Source organism: Lygodium microphyllum, unplaced genomic scaffold (assembly GCF_053477565.2).
Source record: "Lygodium microphyllum isolate KBCC unplaced genomic scaffold, Lygodium_microphyllum_v1.1.10 scaffold_245, whole genome shotgun sequence".
In the NCBI taxonomy this organism is placed as follows: Eukaryota; Viridiplantae; Streptophyta; class Polypodiopsida; order Schizaeales; family Lygodiaceae; genus Lygodium; species Lygodium microphyllum.
The window spans coordinates 43,212-65,492 of NW_028229728.1; the positions used below are offsets into that span (position 1 = coordinate 43,212).

Genomic DNA, 22,281 nt, shown 5'->3' on the forward strand with positions numbered 1-22,281 from the left:
TGAATGAGAACTAGAACAACAAAGCCCCTCCTACATTAACCCAATCTATTTATGTGGTGAATGCATTAGAACACCATGAACCAATTAAAAACCATAATGAGCTATTAGAAGATATCCAACAAACTCAAACTCGCATAAATACTTACAAAACTACAAACAAAAGAATCAAAAATCTAAAAAAATTTGATAAAAAAGATGAGACAAGTCAAAAAAACAACAAAAAGCAGCCAAAAACTCAAGCATTTCAAGCACCCAACTATATTCCATTAAAAAAAAGGAATCACTTAGTCATGACTAACCTTAACTTGGAATTGATACAAGTTGACTTGATTGAACATTACTTATGAGCCATCACTAAGACGCAATTATGATGTTTGGAAATTTTGCTAGAAGCAATGTGGCAATATCATAGCATGACCTTGAGCATTGAAAATGTTCTAGCAAATAGTAGGAAAACTCTCAAATGCACCTCCCCTACAATGTATGCCATTGCACTAGAGCAAAAGTCATGCCTTCATTCTTTTTACGCTCTAATTGATTCACGGAGGAACCAATGGATTTTTAAAAAATTCTAGAAATATGGACAAAACCCACAATTGGCAACATCAAGTAGTGGAAAACATGCAAACGCTCCTCAAAACCTTAGTAGGAGCATCAAGGCAACATCATGAAGCACCGTGATGAGCCAGTAGAGCTACATTTTGCTACCCAACATTTACTAGTGGACCACTGAAGAAGCTCAAGATGAATGAAAATATTTTGGAGCTCTGAAATCAACTCTCCATGGAGGCTAGATTACGACACAAGGAGCTCATCGTGACAAGAACTGCAAGCAAGAAGCATCTTGACTAGGTAAAGTTGACGGCCTGAAGGGTGTTCCAAGGTTAAGGAATGGGAATACTACTCCTCAAGAAAGAGTGGAGGAGGCGCATTTGAACCCTACCTTGCATGGCCAGTCCGGGAGACAGGGTGCCGTGCAAGATGTAGGAGCTGGGCCGTGGCCTTGATTATCCTGCAGCCCGATGTAGTTGTAAGGACATTGTAGAGTGCTGGCAGCTGCTAGAAGATTTCTGACGAAGTCTTCCCTGGCCGGCGTCACTATGTGTTGTAGTCGTTTGCTAGAATAGTTGGGTTGTAAAGACCTTATCCTCCGGAAGCCGGAGACCTCTCATCAGTCCCCACTCTGTGTTGACTTGAAGTGCTCTGAGCAAGGGTTGAGTGGCTGCTGCAAAAAGAAGCAGTGCAAGAAGGCACCCTTTGTTGAAGTGTAAGACCGATTAAGGTCTACATGAAGAGTTGCGACGAGTGATGAATGGCCACTCGAACAGACGTCATGTGCCGATTTGTATTTATATTGTATCTATACACTCGTAATAATGATGACGACAAATCATTCTATTCATTCTCTCCGACGTAATATTCTCTGTGATACACAGCACGCCTCCCTGCGTACTCTCTATGTTATGTTTTTCTACACCCTTGGCAGACCAACCTCCTCAAGATTGCCATCGTCTTTCATTTGACCTCCTCTGAGCGGTGCAGGCGACTTCTTCTATGCTTCATCTCTCTCTGAGTGGATCTTGGCTGATTCTACTTGCATGCGCATCTGAGCTCTCCTTCCATATCTATCCTCTTTGACTGTATTGCAATATGCCGATCCCTTGAGGAAAGAGACATAGACCGGCACTACCACCAGCTCTTCGCCATCCATGTGCACTCTGATACCCATGGCATGTCCCTAGCTGCCATCCTGTCGCCATAACTGACGCTATGGGCTGTCGCCATACGACCTCTGGCTTCATGCATGAGCTGCCGAAAAACACTATGCCACCTTCACGTTTGATTCTGACTTCTACAAAAGCTGCGTAGCCCAAAGGCGGAGATGGCACGCCCGTCTTAATCTCTTGTAGAGCCACCATAACACACCTTTCTCCTCCTGTCACCGTAGAATCCTCTCACATTCCAAGAGAGGATTTTGAATTTTCTCGACAACCTGTGCCTCTTCTGGCACGTCGGTGAAGCCCTCTTCCTCCGCCGCCAAAGGAGTGTAGATGTTTTTGTCAATGAGTGGACATCGCGCCAGATGCCTCTTAAGGTTCACGTGTCAACTCCCTTGTTTACCACCTTCATTTCCCTTATTGGCCATAGGTTTCGAGGACTCTCCATGACTTGATGGTTTGTTATTAGTATTGTTGAAGGAGAGCTTACCATTCTTCCACTCGGTGCCTTGGGTCCTCTCACGACCTTCTCTTCATTGCTGCATGTATTTTGTGCCTTGTCTTTTCTAGTGTAGTGCATCTTCCTCAACATCTTGTTCTGTGATTGTTGTTTCTTCTTTGGGAGACTCCTTATGACTTGCACCTTGTTCTGCCCTCAGTATCTCATATTCTTGCACTTTCCTCCTCCTCAATCTTCTTCGAACACATTTTGGCATAGTGACTTGTTGCTTTACATATGTAGTAGGAGTGGAGGAAAGGTAAAAACTAGGATTCTAGGATATCATTTCTTTGATCCCATAACATGCAAGCCTGCTTCTAAGACATAGTAGCACCTAGATGGCAAGGTAGTACATATAGGACTCGCCCTACAACTTCTATGACAATCCCCCACTTCTCTCTCAAACCAATCTAGGAGTGAGGAAAAATGCACCCAAACAATGCACTCATATTTGAAGACTTCTTCAAGCTCTCAAAGCTAGAAGACCAAAAAACCCTTTCCTCCCAACAAACCTAAATTGGTAGATGGATGCAAATTGCTTGGGGAACTCTATATCTCAATCTGGTGTGGATTGGTCCCCAATGCTTTAGACTATGTATGGGTTGATCTATAGATGAAGTTCTCCACACAAATTCTCCTGTACTACTATTTTCATTTCTAGAGTTCTTTGCTATCGTCACACTATCCTCACCACTTCCTCTAAGATATCTAATGTTCTTGTATTATCCTTGTCAGTTGTTCACTTCTCAGTTATTCTCAATCAAACATCACTTGAATCCTTCATCAATGTTACCAAACTCCCTAGATTATCATGGATTCCAACCTCCTTTGCATAAACTGTAATCAAATATTAAAAGTTGGTGTGTGTGTGTGTGTGTGTGTGTGTGTGTGTGTGTGTGTGTGTGTGTGTGTGTGTGTGTGTGTGTGTGTGTGTGTGTGTGTGTGTGTGTGTGTGTGTGTGTGTGTGTGTGTGTGTGTGTGTGTGTGTGTGTGTGTGTGTGTGTGTGTGTGTGTGTGTGTGTGTGTGTGTGTGTGTGTGTGTGTGTGTGTGTGTGTGTGTGTGTGTGTGTGTGTGTGTGTGTGTGTGTGTGTGTGTGTGTGTGTGTGTGTGTGTGTGTGTGTGTGTGTGTGTGTGTGTGTGTGTGTGTGTGTGTGTGTGTGTGTGTGTGTGTGTGTGTGTGTGTGTGTGTGTGTGTGTGTGTGTGTGTGTGTGTGTGTGTGTGTGTGTGTGTGTGTCACGCGATTGTTGTGCTATAAAGAACACCGCTTGTATATGGTAAGCAAGAGAATGTCATGGAAATTAGAGATAAAACATAACCACTCAACACTCAAAAATATCATTTTCATATGCTTGTCAAAGTAAGCATGTGTATTAGATACCAATTGTCATAAATTAGATACCGAAGTTTCTAGAATCAACACTTCAACCATCAAAAGTTATACACACCAATTTTTACAAAGTTAGGTTCTACACCATTGCCACAATCAAGCTTTTCCATCTCATGTGCACTAACTCAATCAACATTCAAAACTCTTATCTATCACTTGACGATATGAGAATTGGTTAACACAATGAATGAAAGATTTTCATGTTTATAGTTTTCAATTATTTGTGCAATATCATACAAGTTTTGTCTCAAGTTGTTTGTTGATAAGCAATGAAATTTTACTAGTTTGAATGGACACATTCTTGGGCCAATGGCCAAAAGCTATGTATGCACTCTCTTGTACTACCATATATTGTACAATCATATATAAGTGAAGATAATGATAATGAAGAATAAAGGTAATTATAGTATATGCCAGAAACTTGTTATGTGCTCTCTCTCTCTCTCTCTCTCTCTCTCTCTCTCTCTCTCTCTCTCTCTCTCTCTCTCTCTCTCTCTCTCTCTCTCTCTCTCTCTCTCTCTCTCTCTCTCTCTCTGTGCATTGACTTCACATCCCACCATTGCTTCTTCTCAACTAGTATCAGAGTTGCATCCACGAGAGCTCATGGTTCGAGCAAGGAACATGAGGAGTCCAACTTTGTTGCGAGTTTGGAGATTAGGGCTTCAACATTCATACTTGCTATCCAAATTTGAGAGGTACAAATCTCACTACTAAGCTCTTAGTTTTAAGTTAGATAGGTGCTCCGCTTAAGGGAGTCATTGATGTTCAATTTATGGATTACCATAGCTTAATTCAAAAGTGTTTGGATAGCTCATGGTGGCTAGAAATAAGGCAAATAAGGCAAATAATGCAAAACAGCTTGGCTTTTGGATTGCTTGGAAAGATATTAGAGTCATGTATTCAATGTATGCATGTACAAAGGCCACTTAAGCACAAGGACAACTTGTTCTCAAAAGCAAGGGGTCAAGTTAAGTGGAAAAGCATGGGGGCTACTTATTATTTTGAGGCTAAGGGATTGCTTGTGTTTTTTGATAGAGAAGAAGAAGACGAAAGAGAGACAAAGTTGATGGTTTGCTAAGATTGTGATGTCCATTGTTTATGGACTCATCGGAATGCTCCAAGAGGCTATTCTTGATGAAAACACTATTGTAATGCATTTTCACAGGTTGAACTATTCGCGCTATCTACCTCATTTTTTTAATCTTCTAGAAGTTTAGAGTACTAGTTTCATAAGAAGAACCCTCTCTATTAATCTTTGGATTAATATTAAACAAGTTAGAGCCATTCTTACACTACAAGTATTTTTTAGGTTTTTTAGCAAGATTCACAAATTGATTATTATGCATTAAAGAGTGCTTGGGTTGTTTCATTATTGCTTTTGCCACTAGTTAGCGATTGTAGTAGTGAGTGCTTGGTTTTGTTGTTTGTTGGTCTTCTTTCTCTTGCAATTGACAATATATGGGCTACTTGTTGTTTGGCACATGTGTTTTGAGATTTCTTTTACCATTGGTTGGCCACTTTAGTAAGCACTCTATTTTGTAGTGTAGCGGTCTTTTTGATCTTACAATTGATTGTATATTGGTTGCATGTTGTTTGGTGCATATTCTAATTGCTTCAAAAAATGCATTGTTTAACATTGAGAAATTGCATGGGACAAATCACTTTCTCGTATTGGAAAGAGTAGATTTGCAAGGTATTGATACAAAAAAGGCAAATTAAGGTGATTGATTAAATTGCTTGTTACCTAGAAGAAGTTGCACAATGTTCGTTCATGAGAAGGAAACTATTGCATTGCACGTAATTTGCTAAAGAAATTGGATGGGACAAATTTCTCATATAGGAAAGAGCAGATTTGCAATGTATTGATCCAAAAGAGGTAGGTTAAGCTAGTTAATAAATTTATCTGGTACTTAGAAGAAGTTACACAATGTCTATGAGAATGAAAGAATTGCATTATACATATATTGGCTAAAGAAACTCATTGAGCTTCACATGGAGGAGGGACTTCAATGTCCAGTCGTTTAAAGGACTTTAGTACTATCCTTAGTTAGTTGTCAATACAAAAGATTCAACAAGATTGGATTCTTGATTTAGGATCATTTAGGAGCATCATTTCGTGCTCCCCACAAGAAGTGGTTTGGTACATATGATGTTGGAAGAAAGCAATACGTCTCTTTAGGGAATAACTTTTCTTGTAGCATTAATGGAGTGAGACATGTATAGTTGTCACTAGCTAATGGTTTCTCTTTTGTACTCAAGAATATATGTCATGTATCAGAGTTGAAGAAACATTGGTAAGTATTGAACTATTGGATAATTGTGGCTACCATGTGATATTTGGTGTTCATATTTGAAAGAAATGCAAAGGGTTCCCCGATAGCTATTAAAGGATTAAAGTGTAGTGCATTGTATTCTTTTCATGTATGTAGTGTAAAACACCACATTGTAGCTGACATTGAGTAGCAATCAAGATCACTTTTGCATCACGATATAGGCCATATGTATATCACTAAAATGAAAGTTCATTCACATTTTCAGTATCTTCCATGTTTTAACTTTTCTTATCTTGGAATGTGTGAGCATTGTATATATAGTAAATGGACTAAAGTTGTCATAAAAAGGGTGTTAGCATTAGAAAGTCTGAATGTGTGGAATTGGTACAAAGTGATGTAGGGGCTTATGCTTATGGTTTATTTGGGTGGAGCATATTAAAGAATGATGTCTTTGATGCATTCCAAAAGTCCTTGGCCTATATAGAAAACCCATTTAAGAAAGAAGCTAATATGCTTGAGGACTAATAATGGTGGAGAATATGCCTCTCATTCACTTCAAAACTTTTGTGATATGTGTGGCGTCAAAAGAGAGTTATTGCTCTAGAAAACCTAACTCAAAATGGGGAGGCTAGAAAAATGAATAGGGCAATCCAAGAAAGGATTCAAACTATGCTATCTAATGCAAGTCTCACTTATGTTTTTGGAATGAAGCTATTAAGATAGTTATTCACTTGATTAATCAATTACCTAGCAATGGCAAGATTCCCGAATAGGTGTGGTCTAACAAGAAACCCTCTCATGATCACTTGTGCGTGTTTGGATATTAAGATAGTTATTCACTTGATTAATCAATTACCTAGCAATGGCAAGATTCCCAAATAGGTGTGATCTAACAAGAAACCCTCTCATGATCACTTGTGGGTGTTTGGTTATGAGACTTACATGCACATCTCTAAACACAAGAGGAACAAGCTTGATCATAAATCTAAGAAGTGTATTTTTCTTGGATATGGTGACTCAGGTGAGATGGGTTACCATCTTTGGGATCTTGAAGCTAAGAAGATAGTATGTAGCCATGATGTTACCTTCAGTGATGATAAGATGCATACATAGAAACTCTAGTGAGAGATTTCGGTGTTGCAAGAGAGGTGCCCATTTTGCATTGTGATAGTTAGAGTGCCATCTAGTTGGCACACAATCTTGTCTTTCATACAAAGACAGCACATTAAGGCAAAGTATCAATTTATCAAGGAGGAGCCTAAGAACAAGTTGATCAATCTTGTCAAGGTCCATTCTGATGATAACCTTACAAATCTTCTTATGAAGAGTTCATCTTCCAAGTGATTTACACACTAGAGTGTATATGAACATTGGATAATATCTTCATTATGTTATTCTCCCAGCACGTTGGCCTTTAATCTAGGGGTTTGTTGAGGTAAAGGTCAATAGCCAAAGGTCGAGTGGCCACCTCTTGTACTAGTACACACTATACAATCACATATAAATGAATATAATAAAACATAAGGGTAATCATAGTACCCACTAAAAACTTATTGCATGCTCTCTCTCTCTCTCTCTCTCTCTCTCTCTCTCTCTCTCTCATTGCATTGACTCTACATCCCATCATTGCTTCCTCTCCCACATTTTGGTTTAAAAAAAGTGGTTTCAAGATGTAAATGATTCTTTAGATGCATGCTCTTTTATATGTTCCTCTTCTACAATTTTGTATGAAGAGATGACATGTTGAATTAATGATATAGATAGATAGAGCCGTTGATGTGTATTGACACGGTGTCCAAACATAGAGTTCAAGATCACAATGCAACAAACAAAATGAACAAAAAATATCCCTACCATACAATTGAGATATCCATGGTTCGAGGTAGACCACCATTAGACAATGACTCATGGATTACGAAACACATAGTTGACCCATGGATTATCAAACACATCGTTGACTGGGTTATGAAAGACAATGGGTAGTGAAACCAAATAATTATGCCTCAGTCTATCATTGTAATGGATCCATTTTCAAACCCCAAAACAAGCATAACCATCAACTAGCTAGCATTTTCTTAAAATCTAATGTCAACAATGGCATGTTCTTTTGTATCAATTACTAGAGCACAAAATGCTTTAACTAAATTCATGGTATCTTGATGAAATCAATTACTCTCACCATGCAACTTACAAATGTATTCATCCAATTTTAAGAATTATGAACCCCAACTTGCATGTAGTCAAAGAGCATTGTTGTTTGAAGTTATGACCCACCAAACCAAGTATGATGGGTGTATTATTTTTCATACTTGTCAATGAGTTCAATGACAACATTTACCTATTCAACCAATTAGCCTCATGTCAAAGCAACCCAAGCACACGAAGAAAGAACTAGTTAATGAGAAGAGTCACAAATTACAATGTGCAATGTATGTCCCATGCATCAAACTATGTGAGTATTCTGCATGACAAATGGTGGCCGGTTGGAACAATTCTATATTTGATTTATAAAGATGGTGGTTTGTACCTTCCACAATTGGCAAGGTGGATGTTTGAGGGCTTCAACTTTGTGTACTAGGGCACAAGCCGAAGGTTGGACTTTAGATTGAAGTTTATATCGATCTAGCTATGGTTCCAAGAACGCTTTTGCTTCATGCAATGTGTTATAAACAATAGAGGAAAGGCAAGATGATTACAAGTGAAAATACATCAAATATTTGTTTCTCTTCTCTTGTCAATGGGTGAGTTTATACAATTCATATTCCAAATCCACTTGGCATCAATACCTCAAGACTCACCCCTTGCATATACCCTCAAAATGGCACGCCAATGCAAGCCTCAAATTGACAAGGTATTGATTGTGTGGGGTAAACTAAATGGATGAGTGATCATTGTCCAAGACTGGACCAAGAGTGATCATACATTGTATCTTTTGGACTTTTGAACCTCTTAAGCATGAACTGATGTGCAATTGGCCAGCCCAAAGCCTTTCGAAATTCTACAAGTTGGAGGTAGAGGAGGAAGGCCTCACCAAATATGGCAAGAAACACAACAAAACAATTAGAGGACATCATTCAAATGGCTATCTGTGCAGGTACAAGAAGTGTTGGAATTGCTTGGAGGTAATATGATTTTCCCAGCTCCATGCTCTACCCTTTTCATGGTAGTCATGCCTCCATAGATGAACATTAGTACAGAGGATAGGCAAATAGCACATGCTATGAGAAAGCAAAGATTACTAGCATGCAAATTCATATCATGCTAACCTTCTACTGCCCCTGTGTGGGAACCTACCCCTTCCTAATAATGGCTCTCAAAATGTTCCATGGGGTCAAGATTACAACATCGTGCCCCACTTGCTTGACATTATCCTCTATGTGAACCAAGACCCCAAGCAACTATAGCCCCCTAGTTGCCTTGTTCTGCACCCAACACCACTTTGACACCCAAATCTTCCTTAGGAACAAGAACCAACCCTTGAACCCACCTCGACCTACCATTCTTTCCCCCATGGCCCCCAAAAATGATGATGGCTTTCCTTAGATTTTACTTTCTCATGCAAGACCATTCTTAGTAATATCTTCAAACAAACAATCTAACTTAGCATTTGCTTTTTAAGTCTTTCCTTAAGATCCTCCACCACCAGCACCATGATAGACTGGATCTAATTAGCTGCAGCTAGTGTAGATGCAGTAAACATAGTGTCGTTGTGCAAGAAAACAATGGCTTTGTATCACCTTTCTTTTTTTTCATGGACAATCAGATCTGGCAATTATTGTCAGAACGTTAGTACACTGGGAAACTCTGGATTCACAAACGATTGTCTCTACCCATACCAGTCTAGCTCAGCGCCTTTAAACTGCACTCAAACATTGCACAGGAACCACAGCCGGCATTTTCCATAAGGTAATACCAGTGATAAATCTCTCTTTTCCCTGTCTGCATAGTATCAGCTTGACAGCATTTGTGGTTGTATATTGCTGAAACACAGTATACTGCTCCTTTGCAACACAACTTGAAGATTTAGAGCCACCAAACAGTCCAAGGTGCAGTAAGCTTGAGTCATAACCTGACAGCATAAGAGTGTTTGTACAGTACAGAAGCACAATATAATTCTTTGCAACACGATTCGAACTTTACAAACCCACCTACCAGTTCAAGGTGTGTGCTCTTACTTTTAATTGGAGGCCTGGAACGTTATAAAAAGACATTCAATGATTTTATCACGTAGAGACTCTGAACAATACTTCTCATGTCGATTTTTTGGGGTCTAAATATAAAGAATGTCCATGATTTAGAGGCCTTTGCTCCAAATATAAAGCATATATCATAATTTTGAGGCCTCTAATGTAATCCTCCAATATAATGAGCATAACTGCATTTGAGTAGTTATTCTGAATCCAACTATTTTACACAAACAGGGATAACACAATTGGAATCTGCAGAGTCATCCCTAATCCAACTGTTTTATACATGCAGGGACAAATTTTACATGGGTCAGTTTGAAAGTCTGTATGCGATTTCCAAAGTATTAATGTGTTTTTCCAGAAAATAGTCTCAGTGATAAAAACAGACAGTTTTCACAACTTTTTAAATCCATGCATTCAAAATATGTCACCTTACATGAACATATGTTCTGTTCCAAAGTTGATGAAATATGATTTCATCAATATGTGAAAGCAAGGGATAATGATCATAATAAAGTACATCTAGACATGGAGGGTGCTTCAAAATGATATATTGACCAATTGATCTATTTAGGAAATCATTTTGAGCTGACAGACATTCTGGAGCACAAAATTTTGATATTGCAGGTGGTAGCTATAAGCATCCCAGAGCACACATCTCGGCATGTAGGTGGTAGCTGTACAAGAACCTTAAGCAAATCTGCATCTTTTGTCCTGGTCATCCCTCACCTGTGCAGAACACTTTTTTTTGAGGTCTTCTGTCGCTTATTCTGCAACATTAAATGGGATATGATATTGTGAGTCTCAAGCATACAGATAACTTTGTAATTGAGATCAGATAAGAGAGTTTATCCAGCAGTACCTTTTGTTTCTCCAAAGCCTCCACATCTGTCCGTTCCCGCCACTTACTTTTCCGGAGCTTGATGGGGCGGTTTCCCACGTACTTGCCTGTTACACAGATGACAACATGGTCAATGATCCTAGAAGCTCAAATGCAGTCAAGCAGTAGTGAGGTGATCAGGGACAGAGCAAAACTGTGTGAAGTCCCGTGGCCAGTATGTAGTTATGAAAATAATCTAGAGGGATACAAACCATTCATCTCCTTCAAGACTAGAGCCAAATCTGAGGGACTTGAAAAGCTGACAAACCCATAACCCTTGGTTTTTCCTGTGCGCTTATCTCGAATAACCTATGTCCATAGAAAATTTAATGGTTTAAATTTTCATATTTTATGCTGTTTGCAGTATTAAAAAAGTAAATTCCATGCATGGATGTTGCCAATATAGCTACATCACAGAATTGCTTGGTGAAGAATCATTTACTATTACAATTTCACCTTTGTTTTCAGTGCCATTCTGTGTAAGAATGAAAATCCAATTTTGTTTGGTGCAGATAGAAAAGCATGTGCACGCTTCCTAGTAAAGTCCAGAGACTATTTGTTGGCTCACACATACATCTACACCTGGTAGACATTTAAACATTCATGATAGATGTTTAATACTTGAAACATTTTTCATGATAGCATTTAATACATCTGGTAGACATTTAAAAGATTCAGGATAGATGTTTAATACTTGAAACATTTTTCATGATAGCATTTAATACTCCCAGACATTCTTTGACAAAGTGTTTTGCTCTATATTAAATGTCAGGACTTTGTGTCCCAGCTTGAACATTTACCAAGTTCATTCCATACACAAAACTCAAACTAGAATTGATCTAACAACTGGAGGGACCCAAGCTCACAGCAGCATACTGGCTGGCAAGATGTGAACTCCATCCCTAAAACTAACAACTTACAATGAAAGTTCTTCCAACGCTCCTATCAATCTCAAGCTGTGTATGTTTGAATCAGCTCCATGACCCCATTCTATCCCCCATATTTAACAACCAAAAGTAAGGGTTTATGTATTATGAAATCTTGCCATGTGCAGATCTCTCTTTTCTTATTTTTGCGAGTGCAAGTGGACATCTGTTATCAATTGGTTATGAAGTCCTTTGTACCTAACTCCAATGGTGTACTAACACAAGATGATGTGATCTATGAGGTGCCATTGTTGGCATTCTAAGTAATTCTTCTATCATCTCCTGGTTGTGAGCTCCATCAAAGTCTTAATAGAATTGGAGTTTTAATTGTGATGCATTTGTAGGTGCTGTCAGCATTGCCTTCTCGGCCTATTTTCATTCAGTTTTTACAGCCTGACAGGAGATTTACAATTGGCAATTTGGCAACAAATTTGTCATTCTTCATGCGACATGCATTGCAAGCCAAAAACTTTAAATATGATCAATAGAAGGCACCAAGGTTGCTACATTCGTTGCCTATTCCAGATAGTCCATGAAAGAGTATAGCTATGGATTTTATCTTTGATCTTCATAGGACACCTTCAAGGAACAATGGAGGATTATCATATGCAGATTCAGTAAGTAGGCCTGTTTTATTCCAGTAAGGAAGAAGATAAAAGAAGATCATATGGCAATGTTGTTAATGTATGCATCTTCAAGTATCATGGTATGCCTCGATGTATCCTCAGTGATGGAGATCCAAGGATGACTACTTTGTTTTGGAAAGGGCTTTTTGAGATTTTGGATACTTCTTTGAAGTTCTGATTTTCCTCATTTAATCCACACACAAGTGGACAATCAAAAGAGCTAAATTTTACCATCCCAAATCTTTTGAAGTGTTACGTCTCGAAGCTTTAGACCACCTCGGAACAGTTCCTTCCATTGATGGAGTTTGCTTATAACAACACCATTCATAGTTCCAGGGGCAAGCATTGTTTGGGATATTGAAGGTGGTAAGAAGGTTCCACCAGTTCTGCATACAAAGGATAAATCTTTGAGGAAGATAAATATGCTAACAGTATGGATAAAGAGCACAAGAAAGTAAACCAAGCTCTTCAAAAGTCATATGAAAAGCATAAGAGAGCAGCAGACCGCCATTGCAAATATGTAGAGTTTGTCAAGGGTGATTGAATTCTCTTGTGCTTTGAAAAGACATGGCTCAAGAAGAAGAAGGGGAAACAGTGCTTATTCTATAAGTTAAGCATGAGATATTATGGGCCTTTTTGGGTAACAAGAAAGATAGGTGATCTGACTTACAAGTGAAGCTACCTGATGACTAGAAGATTCATAATTGATTGCATGTGAGTCTTTTTCAAGTTTTCCATGGTGATGTGCCAAAGGATATCCCTCATGATTTCAGCCAGAGGTTGAGGGACCTGATGAGATCTTGGTTCCTAAAAAGATAATGGCACATATGAAAGAAAGATAAAGAGGTAAAGCTTTACATTGCTATCTACTTAAAAGTTTCACAATTGTTCACCCATAAATGTGAAGTGGATGGAAGAGAATGACTTAGCAATCCACCTCAATCATTGCAACATTACCTAGAAACATTTCCGTTGGAATTCTATTTGCTTGGGGCCAAGACAAGTACAATAGAGCAAATGTGAAGTATTGCCTAGTTCATAAGAAGGGGTAGCACTTGTGTTGATATGGGCAAGTCCATCACTAATTAAGGTTTTGAGTTAAAACAAATCTTCTAATATGTAAGATTGTGCACACATTAATTAATTTCATATATATGAACCTTAATGAAAGTTTCTTTTAATTTATAAAATTCAAATGTGGACCAAAGTGTTTTTTCAATGCAATCACAATATTGTGAGCCCAAGTTTGGCTAGTCACTTAAATTCCATGCGTTAAAGGTTGGATGACTAAATTTTAATATTATATGTAATCATTTATGTGAAAAGCTGATAGGACGCAAGGAAAAGCTAGAAAACACAATCAAACGTGCGTGAAATACAGTTTTCCCTCATTAAGAGGTTATTTGGGCAGATTATGGATGCCAAGATGACATCACCACTTGCAGCTACTTCTCGGTAGTAAATCCCTACTTTACAAAAGATACCAACAAGAAAATTTCACTTTAATTAAATTCAGCAATTTACCGTCTAAGAGACAAATCTCAAACCGATTGGCCAGCACCCCTTGTGATATTTCTTTTTGTTTATTTGAAAAGATGGAGTACTAAAACAGAGAAAGCTAGAAAACCAGGCTGAGAGCTCAAATCCTTTTGAAGATCCATCAACTCAAATCTCCCTTGACAAATATGAACCAATTTGCTATCTTCTACAACCAACAAACCCTAATCCTTAATTTGCCTCTTGATTTGAATGCCTAAGGGAGCCAAGTTGAGTCTTCTCTTGTTTCATGCAATTCAATCCTACTATAGACCACAAAATATCTTCCAGTCTGCTGTCAATAGACTGAATTTACAGCACCAACCTTACAACCAACAAACCCTAATCCTTAACTTGCCCCTTGATTTGAACACCTAAGGGAGCCAAGTTGAGTCTTCTCCTGCTTCATGAATTCAATCCTACTGTAGACCACAAAATATCTTCCAGTCTGCTGTCAATAGACTGAATTTACAGCATCAACCTTCACATATGACTAGAACATGTGTGCACGCATCCCAAGGCAACCATGCAGCCCCTAATACCATTTGGTTACAAATGTGGAATCAGCAAAATCCCATCAGCAGCACTTACAGTGCAATATTGAAGTAGGCAGCAGTAGCTTCTCCACCAGATGAGGCTGGCAACAACATTCCCACACTAGAGTGTCTCCAATCATGCGTGAAAGAGAGAAAAGCAATAGGAAAAAGAGAATTCGGGATTGTCTTGACTAGAAAGATGCTCAACCAGGTCACCAATTCCAAAGCTTAACATCATCAGCTATCGCCATCATCTCACCTCTGCTGCCTGTGTTTTCTGCATCAGCAGGCCATCCTACTATTGTTGCCCAGCTTCCTACAACCTCCAATGATCAGCTGCCCTCACATCCACGTTACTATGCTGCTGTGTTTACCAAATTCAGCCTCTAGACTGTTGTGTTTCTGTTTCCAAACCTGCTGTCCTTCCACATTCAGCATCATCTCAGCTCCAACTAGTGGTTACAGACCTCGGGATCCATCTCCAATGGACATAACTCTCCGGCTACTCCCATCGCTTTACCTTCGAGCATCTCTACACCCTTTCATTCACTTACAGCATTCATTCATTCACTTCAGAGTTCTCTTTCTTCTCTATTTTTGTTTTGTGTTTTCGCATTTATTGCATTCTTGTCTAAATGGTTCGTACATTCTTTGTTTTCTCACTGCAAACCCTAGTATCACTTCACAAAACCCTGCCCTGCTTTATGTGACCTTTTCCCAACATGCATGGTCCTATTAAGGACTGAGAGCCACGTGGCAAGTCAAGCCTTAACACTCGGCAAACTTGTTGGGATATAAAAGCCCGCCGGTAACCTCCGTGTATATAACACACACACATTGTATATGTGAACGCACTCTTTACGTGCCCTAAGTATAAATACATTATATTCTTTGAGTACCAACACATTGTCGGTACACTCTTACCATCTCGTACTTTCACTCTGCTCACACTCACTCGTCCACTCCTGCTCAAGCTATGTCCCTATCGCTTCCAACAACTGGTATCAGAGAGAAGGGCTCTGTGCAAATTCCCAATTGGAACACAACCTTCAGACAGTTCGAGCCCCCTGGCGACCAGTGTGTCAAGACGCTAATGCGATAGATACAGCGGCGGGCAGACACAGTAGTCGTGTGTCAAGCAGGACGGGACAACGTAGGCTAAAGCGTGTTGGTCAGGCAACTGACGGGACTAGTCAACATGCAGCATCTCGACGGGCAGCTGGCGCGACGGAGCAAGAAGGCGGACCATGTACGCGTGGTGACGGGGACTCTAGGCGCCGACAGGCGATAATCCATGTGTGACAGCCGTCACGCGACGGGGCAAGGTCAACGGACCCCCCCCCCCCCCCCGGGCCGTCATTTCGTGAATCCCAAACTTTTTTTTTTGTAAATATTTTCTCGAATCCCTTCTCCTTGGCGGGAGTTCACACGCGGAATGCACAGTTTCAAAATCTGTGCAAATCTAGTCAAAGAATTTGGGGTTTTTCCCAGATTTGATCTCGTCAAGGCCTGACAATAAATTCCGAAGAGGGTTGATGAAAAAGGCTCTAAACTTGACTTTTGTAATGAGTGTCAGTATGGAAAGCAAATAAAAATTTCATTTTACTCTGGTGTCTCTCATAAGTCCAATGTCTTGGACTTATTGCATTCTGATGTATGTAGTATGCCCGTGAAATCATTGGGTGGTGCTGCATATTTTGTCTCCTTTATTGATGATTGTTCCAAGAAGATTTGGGTGTACATGCTGAAAAAGAAAAGTGAAGTGTTTGCTGTTTTTAAAACTTTTCATGCATTTGTGACCACTCAAATAGATAGAAAGCTAAAATGCTTAAGAATTGATAATATGGGTGAGTTCACATCGACTGAATTCAAGTCATTTTGTGACTTACATGGTATTAAGAGGGAGCTTACAACCCGTTACAGTCCTTCAAATGGGGTGGCTGAAAGATATAACAGGACTTTATGTGAAAAAGTGCGGTGCATGCTGTCCACTGTCAATCTGCCTCATGCATTTTGGGAAGAGGCACTCAAAACCACAGTTCACATTTGCAACTGCTCTCCAAATAGGTCCTTAAATAATGGCATCCCTGAGGAGGTCTGGTCTGGCAAATCGGCCTCATATAACCATTTACGTATATTTGGCTGTGATGCTTTTGTACATGTTAGAGATGAGCTAAGGAATAAACTTGACCCAAAATCCACCAAAGGCATTTTCATGGGCTATGGTGATGAGGGTGAATTTGGCTACAGAGTGTGGTTACCTTAGTCCAAGAAAATTATTCGCAACCGTAATGTTGTGTTTAATGAGGCAAAATTGCTGACAAGCTCTTTAGCCTCTAATGAAGATCTGAGAAAGATGAAATTTCAGAGTTTACAACCACCCATAACTTCAGAAAATGAGCCTCAAGGTGCTGTACCACAAGCTGAAACTGACGATCAGCCGGTTACTTTTGAGCCAAATGATGATGGACAGCAAATAGAAGCACAAGGAGGTCATGGACAGCAAGATAGGCTTGCTGATTATGAAAATGTAGGTGCTGGAAATGAAAATGAAAGTGATGTACAGCATGAACAGCATGCTGAAAATGGTTTACAGTAGCAAATGAATGCTGAAAATAATATACCTCCTGATGTAGACCCAATTCCTGACAATGTTGATCATTGGGTACGCAAGTCTACACGCGTAAGAAGGCAACCACATAGGTTTGACCCCTCCTTGCATTATGTAATGCTTATAAATGAGGGTGAGCCTCTTACATACAAAGAGGCCAAGTCATGTGAGTTCAGCAGTAAGTGAGAGCTAGCTATGCAGGAAGAGATTAAATCTCTATATGCAAATGATACTTGGGATCTTGTGTCATTACCAAAGGGAAGGAAGCCACTTCCAAACAAATGGGTGTACAAAGTCAAGACAGTTGATGGGAAACCCAAGTACAAGGCAAGGCTAGTTGCCAAAGGTTATGCACAAAAGGAAGGGATTGACTTCCAAGAGGTCTTCTCACCTGTTGTGAAGATGACCACTTTACGTATGCTTTTTGCTCTTACTGCTATTTTGGATTTAGAGCTGTATCAAATGGATGTAAAAACAGCTTTCTTGCATGGTAACATTGATGAGGAAATCTACATGAAACAGCCCGAGGGCTTTGTAGTTCCTGGAAAAGAACAGATGGTGTGTAAGCTAAAATGCAACCTGTATGGGCTGAAGCAAGCACCACGGCAGTGGTACAAAAAGTTTGATACTTTTATGCTATCTCATGAGTTTACACGCAGCCATGCAGATCATTGCTTGTACATGAAAAAGGATACAGATGGCAGCCCGATAATACTTGTTTTGTATGTGGATGATATGTTACTAGCTGGGAAAAGAAAGACTAGCTTGGATGCTCTCAAAAATCAACTGAAATCAGCTTTCTCCATGGAAGATTTGGGGAATGCCGAGCATATTTTGGGCATGAGGATTCGTAGAGATAGAATGCAGAAATTGCTGTTTTTATCTCAAGAAAAGTACATTGGAAGGGTACTGGACAGATTTAACATGGCTGAAGCTAAGCCTTTTGGGATACCCTTACCTCCTTATCTCAAGCTTAGCAAAGCCAACAGCCCGAAAGATGATGTGAAAGTAAATGCTATGAAGGGAGTTTCTTATGCATCAGCTTGTGGCTCTCTTATGTATGCTATGGTTGCTACTCTCTTATGTATGCTATGGTTGCTACTCGTCCAGACATTGCTCATGCAGTGGGAGTTGTTAGCAGGTTTATGTCAAATCCTAGCAAAGCACATTGGGAGCACATTGTTCTCTAGCACCTTCAGCACTGAAAATCATTCTCTTGGGCCAATTTACTTTGGTCTAGATATATCCCAACTACCCACTAGCATTTGTTTTTCACAACTTCTGCCAATGTCCCCCACTGCCCAAATTATTTATTTTTGTCACCATGACTCACATTTAAAAGACATAAGTTAAATATTCATGACCATGTACATACCTCCCCATTTAGAATCCTGCAATTGCCCTCAATTGCATCACAATGAAAGAAAGGCATCAATTTCAACTGGAAATACATGTGATATCACAATCACACAACATTTGCAGCTATTGCTTAACCATGCTTGACCCCAGCATGCTGAAATTTTCAGCCAATAAACTCCAAGTTGCAATCCATACATGAATCAAAAGATGTATCCCATGCAATTACAGTCTCAGAGCACAAACTATAAACATCTACATATGAATCCACAATGACTAGAGTAATCCTCCAAGCAAAAATAGTTACCATGTGATACCCCAAATGATACCAATTTACATCCAAGACCACTAGACATCCAAGCAATCCACCATTCTGGGGGAGTGAGGTGCTAATACGTGAGGATGATCTACCAGGTCGTTAACTTTCCTTTCCTTATGTGCCAAATAAAGCTCTAGTACCAATACCTCATGAGTCATCCAATTCCTCAACCTCATGCTTAGCCTCAATAGATACATTCTATGGTACATCACAATGACAAGGCTCAATCAATTGAAAAAAAAAAAGTATTATGTATTCTCCAATGCTCAAGTAACTTCAATCTATATGCCACATCACTAATCTTTTCTAACACTAGAAACAACCCATAATACTGCATATTCAGCTTTAGATACAAATGTTCTCTACTGTCGTCTTTTTCAGCCTAGCTTTTTCCCAATGTAAGAGCTGCGAGTCAACCTCTACAAATTTTAATGCATGCTAATGGTGGTTGCCCTCTTCTAATTTATATTGTGATCTCTAAGGAGTATGTTTTACTTTCTAATAAGCAATATCTATGTTCTCCACATATTGATCAGCTTCAAAGATCTTATCCTTAAACTGTATTATGAGTGAAACCCTTTTTAATACCTTCCATAATCTCAAACGGAACTTTGCTAGAAGAGCTATGCATTGTATTATTATATGAAGAGTCAACCAAAGACAAGTATCATTCCCACTGAGTCTTATGCTCTCATACATAACATCTCAAAAGTTCCAAGATTGTGGAGTTGACCTCTTCTGACTTTTCATCTATTTGGAGATGGAAAGAAGAGAACTCAACATATAGTGTCCAAATAGATGAAAGAAGATGAGAATTCATAGTGCCCATATTCTCAAATAAACCCTTCCAAAACAAACTTGTCATGCACACATCCCTATCATTGACTAAGGACTAACATGCCACGATACTCAAATATATGTTACATGGATACCCTTTCCATATGACCTCCTTTGATCTTTTTCCAAAGAGAGATGAAATATGCATATTTGCTAAACTAGTTGGTATCCTTGAAAGATCAAAAATGAAGTCCACAACAATGCTTTACTAAGGTCTATCATGAATAGGCAAAGGATGCAACAACCTAGAACCTTTTATCTATCATACTTGACTTTCAAACATTCAATGCATGTTGTTGGGTATGGAGCTCACGAAGATGGACCAACAAGCTATGGCAAAATGGAACTCCATGGAGAGGGGGGGGGGGGGGGGGGGGGGGGGGGGGGTTGGTGTGTGTGTGTGTGTGGACCCAACTCAATTGTTTAATAAGTGATGGAAAAGTCTTAGCACATGCATAAGCATGGCCAATGAGTAATTCCAACCACATTTTTCTATATTTTTTAAATTTTTATGTTTTTAAAATTTATTTTTATTTTTTAAAATATTTTATTCGGATAAAAAATCCCCCCTCAATGTTGATGTCAAGGACATCGCAATCACTGTCGATCACTTGCAATGGCATCACCAAGCAACGGACACTTGGCGGATCATTTTATGCCCAACATTGAAGACGAGCACTCGAGAGGTCTTGAATGCTTCATTGGAGGCCTCAATTGGATGGTTGAGAACTCCAATGTGAAAAGCCCCAAATTTTGGTCATGAAACCTGGAGAAATTTTGAAGAATTTTAAAAAGCCCCAAATACGTGTGAATTGCCCCTTTTTCAAGCAAAGGTTTAATCTTCTAAAAATGAAATTAAAATAATCTCAACCTTGAGAATTGGAAGAATTGTATGTTGAGTAGTTGGGGTGAATAACTCAATGGATAATGGCAACGACTTGATGATGTGGCGTGCAAAGAAACGATACTTGGTAAAGATTGCAAACACAAACTGAAAGATAGAGCATTCTTTGTAGATCAATGGAGCAAACAAGTGAGGGAGACAGATCCAAGCGAGCAGTTGGAGGGCATTGCCAAGCACGTGCATGGCCAAGGGCTAGATTGTGACAACTCTGTGACGGGTCAGTTAGCACACCTTGAATAGGGTGCCGTGCGCAGACCAGGCAAGATCCAAGACAATGCAGACGGACAGGGGCTCGGTGGATAAGCGTATTCTTGATGGGTGACCATACATTGAAAGGCAGCAAGTCTGTTATGAAGGACAGGTTATGTGACATGCAACAAGGGCAAACTAGGGCTGCTGAGCATAGCACTTTTCTTACTCCTCTTCATTGTTGTCAAGTACAAACGGTACAGTACGACAAAATAAGGTACTAAATGATACCTTAAGATTTTATAAGGTACGGTATGATATAAGTACCACAAAAAAATAACTTGATTATTTTGGACAAAAGATAATAGAATAGATATTTCAAGTCTAAATAGCAATGCTATTAGAGTATATAAGATGAGTACTTGAGGGTAACATGTCAAGGTCCAAAACCTAATGCCGAATGCATAACATACGCTACTGCTACCTACAACTTATAACTACATAGATGGGAGTGAATACATCATACATGCATAATCATACAAATAAGAGAAGTGTGGGCTTGAGAGAGAGAAGGTTGAGAGAAATTGTTTGAATCTCAAATAACCTAATCTCATGGGAGAATCATATTAATATAAGGAGCATTTAGCTTGTCCCAAAGTGCAGTTTGAATGGGAAAGATACATCCATTAAGTTGGTACCTTATGGTACTAATACGTAAGGTACGGTACCTAAAGTATGGTATAGTATCAAACCTTTCGTACGTGGTACTAGTGCAACTAGAGAGAGGAAGAGGCTAGAGAGAGAGAGAGAGAGAGAGAGAGAGGCTTGGGGAAGAAATAAGGAAGAAAGAAGAAAAAAAAAAGAAAGGAGAAAGAAAAAAAAAAGTTATAGACTTAAAGCAGAGTGGCCAAAAAGTGCCCATTTTTTCGTACTAAATTGTACAGGTACGTATCGTATTGTACCGTACGGATCGTACTGTACGGATCAGTCCGTTCTACATACAGAGACAACCTTGCTCCTCTTCTTCAGCTTCTCTTTTGTCGTCTTCTTTTTCTACTACTGGAACAGCTAGGCAGCAAATCAAGAATGCATTGTGGTGAGATGTGGACTTGGGCAATGGTGAGCAGGCACATAGGCTGAGCTACCAAGGTAGCTTAGGTTGCAACATCAAAACCTGGCTATGATACCACTGTTGGATATGGAGCGCAAGCAGATGAACCACAGATGGTGGATGGAACTCCATGGAGAGAGAGAGAGAGAGAGAGAGAGAGTGTGTGAAAGTGAGAGAGAGAATTCTTGCGATTACACACAAACTGAAAGATAGACTGATAATGACAGATAAGATAAGTAAGACCAATGATAGGGCTTGAATATATAGGCTGAGGTATCCATCTACACCTTCAACCCTCATTCAATGCTATGTGGTGTAAAAGACATGCACTTTACACACAATAATGTATGTTCACACACGGTAATCAATGCCTCTATGTCCTAC

The 22,281-nt window shown here is 39.4% G+C and overlaps 1 protein-coding gene across 6 annotated transcripts in view; it reads right to left on the reverse strand.

Annotated features, from left to right (window-relative positions):
* Positions 1 to 10,242: 10,242 nt before the first annotated feature.
* Positions 10,243 to 22,281, reverse strand: part of LOC148008229 (uncharacterized) — a 53,842-nt gene continuing 41,803 nt past the window's right edge. Inside the window, exons 2-7 of one of the 6 annotated variants that reach the window (XM_087674382.1) lie at positions 13,181 to 13,305; positions 12,730 to 12,884; positions 11,403 to 11,528; positions 11,159 to 11,255; positions 10,929 to 11,014; positions 10,243 to 10,836 (exon numbers count right to left, since the gene is read on the reverse strand). In XM_087674382.1, the coding sequence (XP_087530508.1) occupies positions 10,792 to 10,836; positions 10,929 to 11,014; positions 11,159 to 11,255; positions 11,403 to 11,420 (246 nt within the window). In that variant the 5' untranslated portion in view covers positions 11,421 to 11,528; positions 12,730 to 12,884; positions 13,181 to 13,305 and the 3' untranslated portion in view covers positions 10,243 to 10,791. Of the gene's footprint in view, positions 10,837 to 10,928; positions 11,015 to 11,158; positions 11,256 to 11,402; positions 11,529 to 12,729; positions 12,885 to 13,180; positions 13,306 to 22,281 lie in introns of those variants that run through there. The other 5 variants (XM_087674385.1, XM_087674383.1, XR_015690194.1 and 2 more) reach the window with 5 other exon arrangements.